This window comes from Emys orbicularis, chromosome 4 (genome assembly GCF_028017835.1).
Source record: "Emys orbicularis isolate rEmyOrb1 chromosome 4, rEmyOrb1.hap1, whole genome shotgun sequence".
Classification (NCBI taxonomy): domain Eukaryota; kingdom Metazoa; phylum Chordata; order Testudines; family Emydidae; genus Emys; species Emys orbicularis.
Genome location: NC_088686.1, coordinates 60574238 through 60592837, shown reverse-complemented (window position 1 = coordinate 60592837; position 18600 = coordinate 60574238). Strand labels below are relative to the sequence as shown.

General features: G+C 42.7%; 1 protein-coding gene across 1 annotated transcript in view; it reads left to right on the top strand.

Moving 5' to 3' along the window:
- FSIP1 (fibrous sheath interacting protein 1) overlaps positions 1-18295 on the top strand; it is a 170512-nt gene extending 152217 nt beyond the window's left edge. The window contains exons 11-12 of the mRNA XM_065404378.1: positions 9447-9996; positions 18261-18295. Coding sequence (XP_065260450.1) covers positions 9447-9996; positions 18261-18295 — 585 coding nt within the window. The remainder of the gene's footprint in view (positions 1-9446; positions 9997-18260) is intronic.
- The last annotated feature ends 305 nt before the right edge of the window (positions 18296-18600 follow it).

The window sequence follows — 18600 nt, the reverse complement described above, 5'->3', positions numbered from 1 at the left end:
AGATGTATTGAGTGAAAAATACAGTAAGCAGGTATAAATATACAGCACATGACACTCCATGCATCTGATGAAGTGGGTTATAGCCCACAAAAGCTTATGCCCAAATAAATTTGTTAGTCTTTAAGGTGCCACAAGGACGCCTCGTTGTTTTTGCTGATACAGACTAACACGGCTACCCCTCTGAAACCTAATTGGAGTTAGTTGCCTAAATACCTTTGATGATCTGGGCTGTAGTTTCTCATTTACATGTGCAATTACCAGCTTTGCATACAAAACATAGGTGCACATTTTAAAAATATTTGCTGTAGAACCCTGTACATTAAAGTGTTTATTTTTAACAAATAACACCTCTTTAGTTACATGGTAACTAGAGTATGCTGTTCCTTGTAAACACAGTGTAATTCTTTATGTTAGTATTTACATACTTCTGCAGATTGTCATGTAATCACTAAAAGTAATTCCCATATAAGTGGCACTGTGGATTAAAAAGACAGAAATAATACATATTTCTTAGTTGTGGTGTGTTAATTGTCACATGGCATGATATCACTATATCTTTAAATGCTCAAGAGTTACCTTTTAAATAAAAAGTACTTGCAAAAAAATTTGCCCTGCAAGTTAAAGCACTACTACAAGAAGCTTAGAGAGACAGCATGGGCTAGTGGATTGTGCTTAGAGGTGGGAGTTAAAGTCCTGAGTTCAAATTGATTTCTCCTGTAATTTTGGGTTAGTTACAGGAGTCTCTGGCTCCATTCCCTGCTAATAAAGATTTTCTTCACTGTTATGAAAACCTAAAAGTATGAGAAAATGGTATAAAAGGGCCATAACTTGGTCCAGGATCTAGTTAGCTAATGAAAACTAAATTCTCTCATTATTCTTTAGATTGAGTCTTCGTGTAATTACCATGCTTTATGTTCACCAAAATAAAATTCTACCTATAATACAGACAATTAGCGCTGTTCTTTAAAAAACAACAACAACAGTAAACAGCCTTTTAGTTAAATGGCTGCCATCTCCCATTGTTCTCAACTGGAGTAAAACCAAGTTGCCCTCAGGGAAGATGTGAGTCCATACAGTGAAACCATGATGGGAAAACGATTAAACATCAAATGTCTTTAAAAATCCGTTTAATTTAATCCGTGTTTGCAAACTCTATTATGCCAGTATCATAACTATAAAATTACAATATGGCATCACTTAAGGCCAGAATTAAGGTTGTTTGCATGCCTTCACTGTGCATTTCTATACCTTAACATTTTTGGATTTCTTTTAGGAATAACCTTAACTCAACATTTTCTGAGTTTCTAATGTTTGTTTTGGGGATAATTACAACATCCTTGTAAATTTTTTTTACCTTTTAATTACTGATACTAACTCAACTGTCGTTTGTTGGCGATCCCTCGAGGTCGAGGATGATCTCTTTCACAGGTTTTATTTTTCATGGGTCCTTTGGTGACTGAGGAGTCTGAGGCCTGGTCTACACTAGGAGTTTATGTCGAATTTAGCACCGTTACATCGAATTAACTCTGCACCCGTCCACACAACGAAGCTATTTAGTTCGACATAGAGGTCTCTTAAATTCGACTTCTGTACTCCTCCCCAACGAGGGGAGTAGCGCTAAATTCAACATGGCCATGTCGAATTAGGCTAGGTGTGGATGGAAATCGACGGTAATAGCTCCGGGAGCTATCCCACAGTGCACCATTGTGTTGACGCTCTGGACAGCAGTCCGAGCTCGGATGCTCTGACCAGCCACACAGGAAAAGCCCCGGGAAAATTTGAATTCCTTTTCCTGTCTGGCCAGTTTGAATCTCATTTCCTGTTTGGACATCGTGGCGAGCTCAGCAGCACTGGCAACGATGCAGAGCTCTCCAGCAGAGATGGCCATGCAATCTCAGAATAGAAAGAGGGCCCCAGCATGGACTGATCGGGAAGTCTTGGATCTGATCGCTGTGTGGGGCGATGAGTCCGTGCTTTCCGAGCTGCGATCGAAAAGACGGAATGCAAAGATCTACGAGAAGATCTCAAAAGCCATGGCAGAGAGAGGATACAGCCGGGATGCAACGCAGTGCCGCGTGAAAATCAAGGAGCTGAGACAAGGCTACCAGAAGACCAAAGAGGGAAATGGACGCTCCGGATCCCAGCCCCAGACATCCCGTTTCTACGAGGCACTGCATTCCATCCTAGGTGCGGCCGCCACCACTACCCCACCACTGACCATGGACTCTGACGATGGGATATTGTCGACGGCCGGTTCCTCGGAGATGTTAGCGGACGGGGAAGATGAGGAAGGAGATGAGGAGGACGAGGCAGTCGACAGCGCTTACAACGCTGATTTCCCCGACAGCCAGGATCTCTTCATCACCCTTACAGAGATCCCCTACCAACCGTCCCCAGGCGTTAACCCGGACCCAGAATCAGGGGAAGGATCAGTCGGTAAGTGTTTTAAACATGTAAACATTTATTTTGAACAGAACAGGAATATTAACAATATTAACAATGGGTTTTTCATGATTAGTTTGCCCTAGGCGCTTAACGTTTCAGTCCTTGGCAGTGCAACTACTGCAAAAAAATCTAACAATGTCCGGTTTATCATGATTGGTTTGCCCTAGGCGCTCTACTGTTTAGTCCTTGCCAGTGCAGCTACAGTAAAATCCGGTCTATATGTCCGGGGATAGAGCTGAAATCCTCCTGGGACATCTCCATGAAGCTCTCCTGGAGGTAATTGGAAAGCCTTTGCATGAGGTTCCTTGGGAGAGCGGCCTTATTGGGTCCTCCGTAGTACGAAACGTTTCCGCGCCAGGAGACAAGCAAGTACTCGGGTATCATTGCCTTGCAGAGCATGGCGGCATACGGCCCTGGTCTTTGCAGGCTTTCCCGAAGCATCCTTTCTTTCTCGGTCTCTGAAATCCTCATCAGAGTGATGTCGCTCATGGTGACCTGCTTTGAATTAGGTAGGGGAATGTTAGTATTGGGACTGCTTGCCTGTTCCTTTACAGAACTGTAACCGGCGGTTTACAGCCACGCGGTGAAGGCGGGAGAGGGGCAGCATACAGGGATCTTTCCCTGGGACAGCCGCGAGGGGGTGGGACGGGGCAGAGTTCATGCTTGCCGGATTGCTGGCAGCAGGAACTGGCCAACGCTAGGAGCATTGCTTTGAACGTGAAAGGAGGCCAGTGCTATTATTAAAGTTTTAAGCAGCCACAAGTCTACGGCTTACCATGTCAGCCTGCTACCAAAATTCCGCTGTCCTGCCCCGCTTGTGTGATCTGCACTGCAAGACCCCAGGCACTGAAAGCAAAGGCCGAAAATTCGACCTTGTCCTGAGTGCGCATGTGATAGGTGCTGTGCATGGTCTTGTTCACAGAGAAAGACTATGTTCTTTGTTCCCAACAAAATTTATCTTTCTGAGGAATTCACTCCCTTTTTCCCATCCCACAGCTGCAACTGTCTCCCGACCTACCCTGGCATCACACTCCCAGAGGCTAGCGCAGATTAGGCGTAGAAAGAAGAGGACACGGGACGACATGTTCTCGGAACTTATGGGCTGCTCCCGAGCCCAGGCAGCCCAGCAGACCCAGTGGAGGGAGAACTTGTCCCAAATCCATCGATCACACATGGAACGGGAGGAGAGGTGGCGGCAGGAAGACCAGCAGGTGACTCAAATGCTGCTTGGACTAATGAGGGAGCAAACGGACACGCTCCGGCGCCTTGTGGATGTTCTGCAGGACCGGAGGCAGGAGGACAGAGCCCCGCTGCAGTCTATCTGTAACCGCCCTCCCCCGCCACAAAGTCCCATACCCCCCTCACCCAAAGTCCCAAGAAGGAGGGGCGGCAGAGTCCATGAAAACTCTCACTCCACCCCTGCAGACTGCTCAAGTAGCAGAAGGCTGTCATTCCCCAAAATTTGATAAGTCCTTTCCTTCCCGCCTCACCCAAGCCCCCGTCCCAGTTTCATCCCCCAGTTTCATGTGTAGTTGCTAATAAAAAATACGTTTCTGTTAATTACTGTTTCCATCATGTTCTTTTAGAGGAGAGTCTGTTTGAAGGGCGGGAAGGGGGTTGGTAATTGGACAGGACAGTCACCTTTACCAGGGTACAGACGCGGGGGCAGGTTCAGCAGCAGGGCACACACACATTGCAGTCACTAGTTACCCTGGTCAGTCTTGGAGGTGGTTTTCATGTTCTCTGTGGGGGGGGGCTATGTGACTTTGTGGCGGGGGAGGGCGGTTAGAGATCTTATGCAGCGGTCCTTATCCTGGATCACAGAGCCACGAAGCAGGGGATCTGTAACCGTCCTCCCCCTGCCACAAAGTCACATAGCCCCCACACACAGAGTCCCGAACAGGAGGGGTGGCAGGCTCCGTTGAAACAACCAGTCCACCAGTGCGGACCGCTCTAGGAGCAGGAGCCTGTCATTCCTCGAGTTTAGAAGCGTCCTTTGCATCACTACACTACACCCGCTCCCCACCACAGTCTGCGTCCCAGTTTCAACACTTTACCGCGAAAACAGTAATAAAGAAAATGGTGTTCATTAACAAATTTCCAGTGATTTTATTTTTAAACGTGTGTTGGAAGGGGGTGAACGGGGTGAACGGGGTATGTGACTGGAGAGGATAGTGAACATTCACTGGGTAAAGAAACGGGGGCAGGTTCAGCTTCTCTGTAAACAAACTTCATAGTCACAGGTTACCCTGCTCACTCAGGAATCTAGCTTTCAAAGCCTCCCGGATGCACAGCGCGTCCCGCTGTGCTCTTCTAATCACACGGCTGTCTGGCTGGGCGTAATCAGCAGCCAGGCTATTTGCCTCAACCTCCCACCCCGCCATAAAGGTCTCCCCCTTGCTCTCACAGAGATTGTGGAGCACACAGCAAGCTGCAATAACAATGGGGATATTGGTTTCGCTGAGATCAGAGCGAGTCAGTAAGCTTCTCCATCTCCCCTTGAGACGTCCAAAAGCACACTCCACCACCATTCTGCACTTGCTCAGTCGGTAGTTGAAGAGTTCTTTTTCACTGTCCAGGGCGCCTGTATAGGGCTTCATGAGCCAGGGCAGTAGCGGGTAGGCTGGGTCCCCGAGGATCACTATAGGCATCTCCACATCCCCAAGAGTTATTTTGTGGTCCGGGAAGTAAATACCTTCCTGCAGCCGTCTAAACAGACCAGAGTTCCTGAAAACACGAGCGTCATGAACCTTGCCCGGCCATCCGACGTTGATGTTTGTAAAACGTCCCCTATGGTCCACCAGTGCTTGCAGCACCATTGAAAAGTAGCCCTTTCGGTTAATGTACTGGCTGGCCTGGTGGTCCGGTCCCAGGATAGGGATGTGAGTTCCATCTATAGCCCCACCGCAGTTTGGGAATCCCATCGCGGCGAAGCCATCTATGATGACCTGCACGTTTCCCAGGGTCACTACCTTTGACAGCAGTACCTCAACGATTGCGTTGGCTACTTGCATCACAACAACCCCCACGGTAGATTTGCCCACGCCAAAGTGGTTCGCGACTGACCGGTAGCTGTCTGGCGTTGCAAGCTTCCAGAGGGCTATGGCCACTCGCTTCTGGACACTCAGGGCTGCTCGCATCTGGGTGTCCTTGCGCTTCAGGGCAGGGGACAGCAACTCACAAAGTTCCAGGAAAGTCCCCTTCCGCATGCGAAAGTTTCGCAGCCACTGTGATTCATCCCAGACCTGCAGCACTATGCGGTCCCACCAGTCCGTGCTTGTTTCCCGGGCCCAGAATCGCCGTTCCACAGCATCAACATGACCCATTGCCACCATGATGTCCTCGGCGCGGGGTCCCGTGCTTTGTGACAGGTCTGTGCCACTCTCAGACTTCAGGTCCTCACCGCGCTGCCGTAGCCTCCTCGCCCGATTTCTCAGCATCTGCCTCTGGGAAAGGTGGATGATAAGGTGTGAGGTGTTGACAACGGCCATAACTGCAGCGATGGTCGCAGCGGGCTCCATGCTCGCAGTGCTGTGGCGTCCGCGCTGTCACTCACCAGAAAAGCGCGCGAAATGAAATGATTGCCCGCCGGCGCTTTCAGGGAGGGAGGGAGGGAGTGACGGTTGGATGACGACAGTTACCCAAAACCACCCTCGACACATTTTTTTCCCCAGCAGGCATTGGGGGCTCGACCCAGAATTCCAATGGCAGCGGGGACTGCAGGAACTGTGGGATTGCTGCCCACAGTGCACCGCTTCCAATGTCGACGCTTGCCCCGTTAGTGTGGACTCACAAAGTCGAATTACTGTCCTTAGTGTGGATACACACGTTCGACTTTGTAATATCGATTCCACATATTCGATTTAAGTAAAATCGAACTACTCTCGTAGCGTAGACATACCCTGATTTTTGAGCCACAGGCTCATTGGCAGACATTGCAGGTGGTGTTGGAAGACAGGGTTGGGCCATGATTGCTGTGTGACAGTTGTCTTTCCTTTCTTTTCTGGCGTTTTTCTGCGACCAGGGCAAGGTGATTTTCCTCTAGTGGACGTTCCCTCTCTGACAAGTCTTCACCAGTTATCCCTATCCTGGGCTGCTGTCTCCCAGCGTGTGGTGTTGATGCCACATCTCTTGATGTTTATTTTGAGGGCGTCTTTAAAGCGTTTCTTTTGGCCTTCCCGTTTCCTTTCTCCTTTGGTGAATTGAGCATACAGCAGTTATTTTGGTAAGTGTACATCAGGCATGCACACACAGTGCCTGCTCCACCTCAGCTGGTGCTGGATAATCAGGGCCTTAACACAGAAGATGTTGGCCTCTGTGAGGACACTGACATTAGTGTGATAATCCTCCCACTTTATGTTGAGGATCTTTCAAAGAAATTGCTGGTGCTGGAGTTGCAGGTTTTTCAGATGTTTTTTATAGGTCACCCAAGTCTCACAGCCGTAGAGGAGAATTGGGATTACCACCACTTTATAAACTGAAAGTCTAGTATGTGTTCTGATGTTGTGATTGTTGAACACCCGGCGAGACAGTCTGCCAAAGGCAAGGCTGGTACAGGGAATTCTTTGCTGAATCTCAACGTCTATTTCTGCCCTCCATGAGAGATGGCTGCCAAGATAGGCAAAGTAGTCTACATTTTCCAGTTCTTCTTTGTCCATATAGATCTTCCTTGCTGGATCTGATGATTGACCAGGGATTGGATGGTGGAGAACTTTTTTTTTGCTGCTGATCAGCGTTATCCGTAGGCTTTTGTAAGCTTCAGAGAAGCAATTAAGAGCTGTTTGAAGATCGTCCTTTGAGTGTGCAACTCCAGCACAATCATCTGCATACTGGAGTTTCGTTATTGTTGCCGATATTACTTTAGTTCTGGCACGGAGATGAGAAAGGTTGAAGAGGTTGCCGTCAATCCGATATTGGATGCCAATGCCCTGTGGTAGACAGTCTTGGGTTAATGTTTTCATAGCTGCTAAGAAAATGGAGAAAAGGGTGGGTGCCAGTACACAGCCTTGTTTTACGCCAGTTCGGATGACAAAGGCCTCAGAGGTAGAGCCCCTGCACAGGATGGAGACAGTCATGTGGTCATGGAGGAGTATCTCTGAGCCCCTTCTAATTCTGTTAACTCCTTTCAGAAATGGGGCGAACTGAATACAATATTCTAGGTGAGGGCATATTGTTGAATTATATAATGGTATTATAATTTTACTTAATATTTATCATCCTCTGGACTGGACTTATTAATAATTACTATGCATTAACACCCAGCAGATTTGTAAACAAGACTTTGCAAGTATTAATACTCTTGCTTAGTACTAAAGCGTTATGTAATCTTTATGTTCTCATTAGTGTGTTAATATATTGGAAATCCATATGTATAAATTGTAACTCAAGTCAAGTGATTGTTGCTTTGAACAATATTTTTTTCTGACATCATTAGATTGCCACACAGCTTTACATGTTGAGCTTCCTGATTCTTTTTCATGTCTGATTTTTACCTTTTAGGTTAGCTAGAAAGATTTTTTATCTATAACTGCTACTGATGTGGGATCTTAGATGGGCTTTTGTTCTTTTAAAAGCATTTTCCCAGGCATCATCATTGCTGTTGATTCTGTGCACCACTGCAAAGGAACTCAGTTCATGCTGCCTATCATTCAATAACTGGTGGTGGCTTGATAATGCAGGCTTTTTCACATCCTTTTTATCTACTTGATATTTTAAAGGACACTAAGATTTGAAAACTCACTCACTGTAGAGTGATGACTGGAAGCGACCCCTGATCTCTAACTTGTTGATTTGTAGAGTCAACTTGAAACTTTTAATACCTCAAACATATTTAACAAAGAAGTATTCATTTCTTCTTGACTGAAGGCTATTCCGATTCATAAACATGAATGAGCAGTTTTAACATGTAATCCATTCAACTATGCCCCTTTGGGCTGTGATCTCATCACATCACATAAAGTAAGCAGAGTCATGTTAGGTCAATACTTGGATAAGAGTCCTGTAGAAAAAAGCCAGGTACTGCAGGAAATGGTGCTGATGCTGGTAGGTGGCACTGTTCTCTGAGTCAGTGCTGGATCAATGCTCCAGCATGGTTTGTGGTGTTGGAGGTTTTGTAGTGGGCCAGATGTCCAGGTAGTATACATTGGTGTAGCTGTATTGAAATCATCAGTTGATCATCTGGCCCATCATGTTTGGATGTCAGGTAAAACTGAGACCCTGATCAATTGTGATCTTTAAAAAAAAAAAAACTTATACTTTTTGTAAAAGTAATATTTTGTTACCCCTGATACTCTGGCCAAATTGCTCTTTGAGTATCTACACTTTGGCTATCTAATAAACTCCCTGTAGTTTCAGCTGGAAAAGATAGTCTTCTTCAGTACCTGTCTTACACCATTGTGTGGTGTTGCTCTGCTCTGTTACACAGGAGCATTAAAGGTTGTGATGACTGAACTTCTGCATCATAAGCCCTGTCTAACGTAACTGCCCCCTCATTGTTAGTATAAGAAATTGACTGAAAAAGGGATACATGGGTGTAAGAGCTCCAAACATATCATCCAAATTACTATGGATCTTTCAGCTATGTATTCTGTTTCTCTTGATAATTGAAAGAGCCGAGAGCCCTGAAATCAACAAGGAAATATTATATTTTTAAAAAGTCACTAAACTGTTTAACTTAGTAAGTAAACAACTGTGCTTTTATCTTTAATAATATGAAGTCTTGTGTGAGATTGTAGGTGAAATGAAAGGCCTCTCCATTAAGTGCCTGGTGTACAGCAGGCCTCCTTAACAAGTTTCAGTGTCTAATCTATCTCACACTTTTTGGAACGGTTTAATAAGTAGTATAATTACATATAAGCATATTTAAACTCAGGAAACCCCCAAAATAATATCATCAATGTTCAAGAGTCCTATTCATTCTTTTGTGTCTGCCAAACTCTTTTGTGATGGTTTTATTAATTATTATATTTTGACAGGAATAAATTTTTGCTTGTTTTTTCCAGCCTGAAGAACTAACTTGTCTCTCTGAAGGGCAGCTTGTGACTCTTCTGGAAGAATGTATGCAGTTCCCAAGAACAATAAGCAATGTTACCATGCCAGAATTACAGGAATCTCTTTCTGATGGAATAAGTCCCTCTTGTTACGCAACTCAAGACTCCACCCTGCTCTCCAGGTCTACTCTGTCCAAACTGTTAGATGAAGCCCGTAGTGTGGGGATGTTAACAGCTCAGGAGAGGGCTGGTATCGAAGATAAAAGTATATGTGAAAGTGCAGAGAGTGAAACCTGTGGCTATTATCTCAGTAAAGCTTTGGCCATTAGTCATTCATCAAATCATGATTCTGTGGCCCAAATAGAAGAACCTGATGACCTAGAAAGTTCACAGGAGATGGAGAATAAGAATAATACTGAAGGTTACTTTATGTCAAGAGCACTCAGCGCAAAAAGATTGAAAAAACCCTCTTTCTTGGATGAACTATTTTATTGCATCAGCATGAACAATGAGCTATCCACAGAGGCTGACATTCCCAGCATACCATTGCAGACCAGAGGAGGTGAGGCTCTTAACAACCATTTAGAATAGGCTTTTGATTAAGATGAACTAAAGAAGCAGGTTCTCACCAAAGGTATTCGCTAATGCAGTACAATTATAGTGGTGGGGCAACAAAGTACTTTTATAAAGCATAAAACCATGCCAAAAATAACACACGCAAGCTGTTTTTCAAAATTCTTGCCCTGATGTAATTGCCCCCAAATTAATAGTTTTATGAAATACTAGTAGCTGAAAGCCCATGCTGTCACATGGGTATCATTCATAAAGTCAAAATGGCTGAGAACTTAAAAATTGATGGTGACAGATTGCAAAACCCAGTGAGGATTCAACCTGGTGATATTCTGAACAAAAAGAGCCCTCAGTCATGCTTGTAGCTGTTTCTATCGCTTCAGAGTGACAATCCTGGAATCTTATTATATTGATTATACTATCAATAGTATCAAAGAGTACTCCCTTCTCTTCATGTGTATAATGCCTGCATCTGTAACTTTCACTCCATGCAGCTGAAGAAGTGAGGTTTTTTACCCATGAAAGCTTATGCCCAAATAAATCTGTTAGTCTTTAAGGTGCCACTGGACTCCTTGTTGTTTTTGTGGATACAGACTAACATGGCTTCCCCCTGATACTTGATAGTATTGATTGTGATTAATACTGTCAACAGGAAAATAATGCTAGATACTCATGGAATATTTTTTATAATAGTAAAACCTGTCGTTTCTTTTCTTCATCTTGAACTTCCTTTCTGTTTCTGGAGAACATATATTCTCATACTAGTTTCCAGGCTAATTCACACGAGTCCCAACATATATCTATTGAGTTGTTTCTCTGATATGACAAGCTCCATACTTAAAAAATAAAATAAAATGATATCATGATCTAAATATAAGAAAAATTAATCTGAATTGCTTACAGCACTTCAACCCTGTATGCTGACAGCATGCACATGGTCTAAAAGTATACTAAATATACATATTGGTATTCTATATATTGGTTTTTGTTGTTTACATTCAGTAAAGACAGACTTGTACATATCACCCAGTGCAGAGTTAAATAGAGACTATATATTACTATAAAATTTTAGGTGTGTCCACATTTCTAATTTCTTTTACTGATGCAAAATGTTTGTATTATGATATTTTAATAAAAATCCAAATTCAGATTTTTAGCCTAATAGCTGTGTGAGTCACCCCTCTTTTTTTAAAAAAAGAATTGTGTTCTAATAAATCAGCTAGGCACATATCTATACATCATTGCTAGCTTAAAATTGCATCAGATTGGTAAAACATTGTTAATGTTACAGAGTCTGTGATAAATCGAGATAGTTTGGTTATATTGTAATTTAACAAAATCCTCTTTAATTTACTAAATTAGACTTCATCGTTTACTAATTATTGCCATTATATATCTAATCACTTCCAAATTTGGATTCAGGTATAACTTAGCAGAGCACCATCACACCTCCTTATAGCAGTAGCATTTTTGAGCTCTGATTATAATGGTTGCTTTGATTGCACATTATTCTGCTTCCCCCATTCTGTAAAAATGATGCCTCACTTTATACTGTTATCACTCCACATATCAGGAATGAGGAGGTAAGAAAGACTGTCAAAAACTGAGCCTGCAGAGAGAAGACCCTGCTTACCACACCCCAGTCTTATCTTACCACCTCATCCTGGAAGCATGGAGAGACAACTCTGCAAGATCTTTCTGCCCTTTCCTTCTCAAAAGAAATACGATAATGACAGGTGTAAGGATGACAGAGAGAAGAGATCAGAGAAGGACAAAACAGAGATGACAAGCAAATAGCCTTCTTTACAAAGTTTTAAGAACAGAATGATCACATAGATGAACGCGATTTGTTGGATAAGAGTCAACACAGCTTTTGTAAAGAGACATTGTTCAACACAAATCTATTAGAATTCTTTGGGGGGGGGAGTCAACAAACATGTGGACAAGGGTGATCCAGTGGATAGAGTGAACTTGGACTTTCAGAGGGTAGGTCCTCTCCTGGATTGGTAACTGGTTAAAAGATAGGAAAGAAAGGGTAGGATTAAATGATCAGTTTTCAGAATGGAAGGAGTAAATAGTGGTTTCCCCCAGAGATTTGTACTGGAAGCAGTGCTGTTCAAGATAGTCACAAATGATCTGGAAAAAGGGGTAAACACTGAGGTGACAAAATTTGCAGATGAACCATTATCTTATATAGGGCTGTGAGACTAGCAATTTCACTTAGTTCCTGCTTCCTGATAGGACATTGGAGCCATACTAGCATAATTTGAGGTATCTTTCTTGCAGAGTAGGGAAAAGAGGAGATCATAACAAAACAAACACCTGGTAAGTAATTTTCCCATGTAGAACATCACATGCTAAAGCGTTGAAGTCTATAGAATTACTTTGTCAGATTTATTACATAATAATTAAGGCTCCATGTTTGTCATGGAGGTCACCAAGTCACAGATTCTGTGACTTTCTGTCACCTCCGTGACTTCTGCAGTGGCTGGTGCGTCTGGCCCGGGGACTGCCTGAGCAGCTTTGGCAGCCCCTGGGTCAGGCGCATTGGCTGCTGCTGGGGCAGTCTCGGCCCGACCCCCTAGCAGTAGGAGTTTGAGTGTGGGGAGGGCTCAGGACTGGGGATTGGGGTGCAGGGTGTTGCTTACCCAAGGTAGGGGAGCTCCCTGGAAGGGTGACAGCAACTCTCCTCCCTCAGCTCCTAGCTTCATGTGCTGACTCTGCCCACAGGCACCTCCCCTTCAGCTCTCATTGGCTGCAGTTCCCAGCCAATGGGAGCTGTAGAACTGGGGTTTGGGGCGGAGCGGAGGCAGCACATGGAACTAGGAGCTGGGGCTACCGCTTCCCAGGAGCCGGGTAGGGAGCCTGCTCCAGCCCCACCAACCACTCCCCCCGCCCCAGCACCTGAGGCGCCCCCGGGGCCACGACTCCCCCAACACCTGTGGTGGCTGCGAGCTGCATCCCCCTCCCCAGTACCCACAGTGCCCCCTGGGCCGTCCCCCCCCAGCACTCGCGGCACCCCCAGAGCCACCCTCCCAAGGCACGCCCCCCACCAAGTTTTAGTCAGGGGTATATAGTAAGAGTCATGGACAAGTCACGGGCTGTGAATTTTTGTTTACTGCTCGTGACCTGTCCATGACTTTTACTAAAAATACCCATGATTAAAACGTAGCCTTAATAATAATATAAGGGTCTTTGTGTCATGATAGTTCACTATGTCAGAACAACATTGTCTGATATATTTATTCTGTGTTTCTTTAATTGTTGAATAATATTCAGCTATATACACTTTAAAATATGTAAAGTTTAAATGCACATAGTTATTTACCAACCTGTTTTGTTTATCAAATACTTTGAAAGAAAGTAGGTAAGTAGCAGAGATTTTTCTGCCCAAACTTTTGTGGTTCAGTTTTTCATAATGAAAAGCCTCTTCACATTTACCTACTGCCACATGAGTCTTTGGGCATGTCTACACTTACCTCCGGAGTGATCGATCCAGCGGGGGTTGATTTATTGCGTCTAGTGAAGACGCAGTAAGTCGACCGCCGAGCGCTCTCCCGTCAACTCCGGTACTCCACCGGAACAAGAAGTGTAGGTGGAGTCGATGGGGGAGCGTCAGCAGTCGACCTACCGCAGTGAAGACACCGCGGTAAGTAGCTCTAAGTACATCGACTTCAGCTACGCTATTTTCGTAGCTGAAGTTGCGTAACTTAGATCAACTTAGCTCACCACCACCACCCTGCCTCCCCCAGTGTAGACCAGGCCTTAGACTCATCAGATTGGTTCTGGTCAGGTAATTGGAACAAGTGGATATGGCTCATGAAAAGCTGATGATCTGTAGGGCAGAATGAAAGGAAGTATAAAAAAAGAATTCTGACATTTATAATATCAGTTTTCATCCATTTTCCAGTTCCCCATAAATTGAGGCCAATAGACGGTATTTCAGATGTGCCATTCTGACATTAAAATACATGTAGAACTTAAAATTCAGAAATAAATATGAGATATTTTAATTATTTTTGTCAGTTTATTATTGATTATATATATAACATTAAAGAGAAGATCCCATTATTTATCCAAAGGACTAAAGTGATTCCTGCAAAGACAAATCATGTGTAGCTATAACATTTGTACATGGCCATGACTGGAAGTTCATAACATTTATCAAGATTGTGAAATTATTCAATATTATATTGATGAGCCCAGTATTACTCCAGTAGCTAGATGTGATAAATTATGTTGACTAATGTAGGAATTAAACCCTTGGAGACTCCAGTGGATTCCAATCTCTGGCTAATACATTTCTTTTCAAAGTTTCAACCCATATTTATTTAAACAGATTTATTAATCCTTTATTCCAAGCTCCAAGGTTGTTTTTTTTAATTATTTTTAAAAGAGCCATCCCCATAGTGGCATCATGTTATGTATACATATTTAAACTGCGCCTAATATAAGAACCACACTAAGGATAATTGTATGTTTTACTTTTTTGGAAATAGGAAACATAGTGAAAAATTCTACCAGACCACTTCACTGGTTAGCCACATAGCCGCAAATCCAAGGGAAGGTAGGGGTAAGACCTTAATGGCCATGGTTGTATACAGGTCAGGCATGTTTACATACCCTGAACTACTATGGGAATGGCTGATAGCTTTATTTCAGAGCCTCTGCAGGCCATCATGCAGTTTCCCCAGTTCTTGCTCAGCTGTGGAGGAAGCCAGCCTCTCTCTCAATGCTAGCATTGTCTTCTCTGATATCATCTCAAAACACCTCAGGAACATCATATGTGGCAGTTTGGATGTGGGAGCTTGATGCTTCACTCTGTTACTCTGGTTTTACTTCAGTGTAACTGTTTAAGTGAATGGTTTTATGCCAGTGTAAAGCTGGTGTAATAGAGCGAATACTCAGGCCTGGGGTTTAGAATCATGGACTATTCTTTGGGACATTTGACTTCTGAGAATCTGAGTAGGTGACACAATTCAAGCTGGGCCTTGCAGCTGGATTGAACTCCATCCAACAAAGCTATTTAAGTCCAATATTTGGTCCATTATGCGTGAGTTATCCATTGCCCTCTAAGATAGAAAAAATAGATTTATCATGACTCATTAATATTTTTTACTAAAGCACACTGTGCATATATAAATTTCAACGAAAAAATCCTAATATAGTTAGCAATGTACTATACTGCTAAATGTAGTATGACTATAATTCCTAGTATTGTGGAAGTTTAGTATGTGGTAATTATGCTTTTCTAAAAGATAGGGTCTTTGTGGAAGATACTTATTTAAAAATCCTTGATAATGTTTTGGACTTAGACAATTTAGAAAGTTAGCAGTGTTTCTACTCTTTCCTACAAGGCCAGGAGAGCATGGGCATTGGCCTGTAGACCTTCTGGGAGAAGGTATGTGCATTGGCCTTCGGGGTATTTACATTTGTACCTCTCACGCGTTTCTATTGAAGGCTGTATTGTTTTGTCAGAGATAAGATTTCTCTTATAAGATCTACTTTGGGATGTTCACTGAGACTTTCAGAGCTCAGGAGGCAAGAAAGTCTATTTTATCTTAGCTTATTTGGGAAGGGAAAAGCTTATCCAAGTTCTTAAAAATTGTCTTTTTGAGCTTTTGCATCACATCTTTTTTCTTTAAATTATTTAAGAAAATACAGTCCTTTGGAGAATGGATGTACTCTAAAGCATTGACATATATTCCTGTAGATTCACTTTCTGAAGTAGATATTGTACAGTATCCCGCAAACAGAATGAAAAACTCAGAAGTTGTTCATATTTCTTCATCTCTATTTAAATATTATGGGGTTCTTGTCTGCTTTTGACCTGTTCCTTAATATTTGCAGTGGACCTTCTTGTTTTGTCAGGCAAGTGAATCTTACATGCTAGTATCTTACAGTATCAGCTCCCTTGAAGCAGGCAGAAATACAGACTGCAGCGATCCAGGACTTTTACAATATCTTACTGTGGTACTTTAGTGCTCACTGTGATATTTTAGAAGGACTCTGTGCTGAGGAATAATCAGTTACATCAATGTCAATTTATATCCCCCAAGAGTTAAGACATGGAGCATGTTTTGATCTGTAGAATGCAGAGAAAATCTTAAACTATATCATAAATACTTGAGATCCTTCAATATCTGGAAGAAAACAGTAAAACAGAATGTCATCTCATAGAGAAATGTGTCTGATAAATTCTGCCCCTGCCCCTCCCCCCCAGATGCAGGCACGAAGCTTGGAGTTACAGTTGATCAACCAAGAATTTGGCCTTTTGTTATAAGGTTGGTTTATTAATCCCTTTCAATTTAGAAGGCAATATAGACACACAGAGAAATTTTATTAAAATTTGGTAGCTTAAACTCCCTGCGGGAATTTGAGGTGTCATCCATTTATTTAGCTTTCAGATGGAAATGTTGAACCTTGTTTCACCTCACTGTCTCTCATGATCAAAAAAGTAAATGAAGGTGTTTAACTTCAAGAAATACTATAACTTCCCACATCACTTAGTTCCCTAAAAAACACAATTTCATTGTAAGAAGAGTGAAGAATCCTAGCAAGATTTACACATTTAGTACTATTAAAAAGAATCCAGTTAACAGACTTGCAGGTAATTATCAGATCTTAATACTCAAGCATCCATTGCCATTTATGGCACAAAATAGAGAATTTGTTATTTGCACTTTTTCAGTGAGTGCATAGAGTGTCAGGTAAGGCAAGAAAACAGGCAACTAACCAGAACTGGCTGGATTTGACTTCTTTATGCATAGGGCCCCTGCTGCTAGAATTGATGAAAAGAAGAATGTTGTCTTCGGGTCTGCGGGAAAGTTGAAGATTAACTAAATGGGCCAAATTCTGCTTTCTCATATGACTGTGTAAATTCTGAGTAACTGTGAGGAATCAGGGCCTGCAGCAGAGCTAGTCTCCAGGCAGCCTCATCCAGACATCCAGCCTGTAGCAGGCTGCCTGATTGGTCACGCCACCTGCAGGGGGCAGTAGGCTGGCTCTTAAACCAGCAGCAGCTTATTGGCTGCTCAGTGCTTATGCCCACAACTGTGTCTGTGTCTGTGTTACTTTGTTCCTGCTGCCTCTACCTTGCACCCAGCCTTTCCTCTGTCCTGTCCCTGCCTTGAATCCCTTCTTGCTTGCTACCCTTCTTGCTCCAGTTCCTGAGTTTGACCTTTGGCTCTGGTTTCTGATTACTGACTCCGGCTCTGATCTTGGTCCTTGGTTCCTGATGCCTGCTCCCACCACTAGGCTAGACTGCCCTCATCCCAGTCAGCTGACAGTAACTCCATTAAAGTCAACGGTTTCAGGGAAATGGTGGTGTCTGGGAGGCTGAGTGTTTGCTAGGACCATGTGATCAAAAACACTGACTTTCTAAATAAATACACAGATACCTTCACAACTGCATTAAAAAGAAAACACCTAACATTGATTACAGTCACATAATACCAGACTTATTTCTCTTTATATTATTAATCTTTTGCAGAGAGAGTGTGCATCATTAAATAATGTAAGTTTTTTGTACCATAAATCTTCTAATAACAATTATTAAAATACATCTGTGACTAGCTATCTTGCTCAAACTCTTTATACTGATTATCTTCTGGATGCCTATTTCTTGAGATAGCTTTTCACCTGGAAAGAGCTGTCACTGGAGCTCTACAGCCTAACCTATTTTCTTCTTTGAAATTTCAGACCTCTATCTAGCTCATGAGCTTGGACATCTTCTGTGGTGGTTTAAGTTAAGTAGTGGATAATGTTACACTTTCAAATAATTCAGAAATATAAAGCTAGTTGTTTATTTCCAAAACAGTATGAGTTTTAATTTCAAGTACATCATAACATGGAGGTCTATGATGCAAAATTACTTTCAGAGCTAAAAAAGCGCTTACATTAAGAGAACAGTGATTACAGTTATCATTGAGAGGTGAGTAAAGTCGCTACTTCCCCTCGAGAACTGGTAAAGGCAGATGGTCAAATACCCTTGGATGCACATGTGATGCCCATTGGGATAAACAGAAGCCGAACTTATCCACAGATACAGGCATGTACATCAAAAGTTGATATTTCTCAATTTTGAGAGTCCAATCAGTAGATGTGCATGAGTGACTGCTCTTATTCCCAGCTTTCTTTGGCCTTATTAGTGTTCAGGAAGATTGTGTATCACAATCAGTTACTACTTTTTTCATTTATACTTCTGAATATTATTGGCCTTCAAGCAATTCATGTATGATTTCTTCTTTTGTGCAGATGATCTGAAGATTGAAGATGTGGCAGCAGAGTAATATACATACTCCAACTTACAGTCATTTTTATAAAACATTGGTAAACTACACTTCAGTGTTTTTCATTAATACATGATCATTTCAGACTCTGAATACAGTGAAATCGGCATGCATATATACACTGTGTACCATAATTATTACTGTGAAATAGTTTCTTCTTACAGAGAAAGTTATTATTGTCACGCATTGCAGTTTGAGTTCTAAAGGAAAAATATTCCACTTGAGTTTCTGGTGAATATTTTACATAATATTGTTCAGTGTTTTACCAGCAATGTACATTATTTCAACATACAGTAGTAGATATA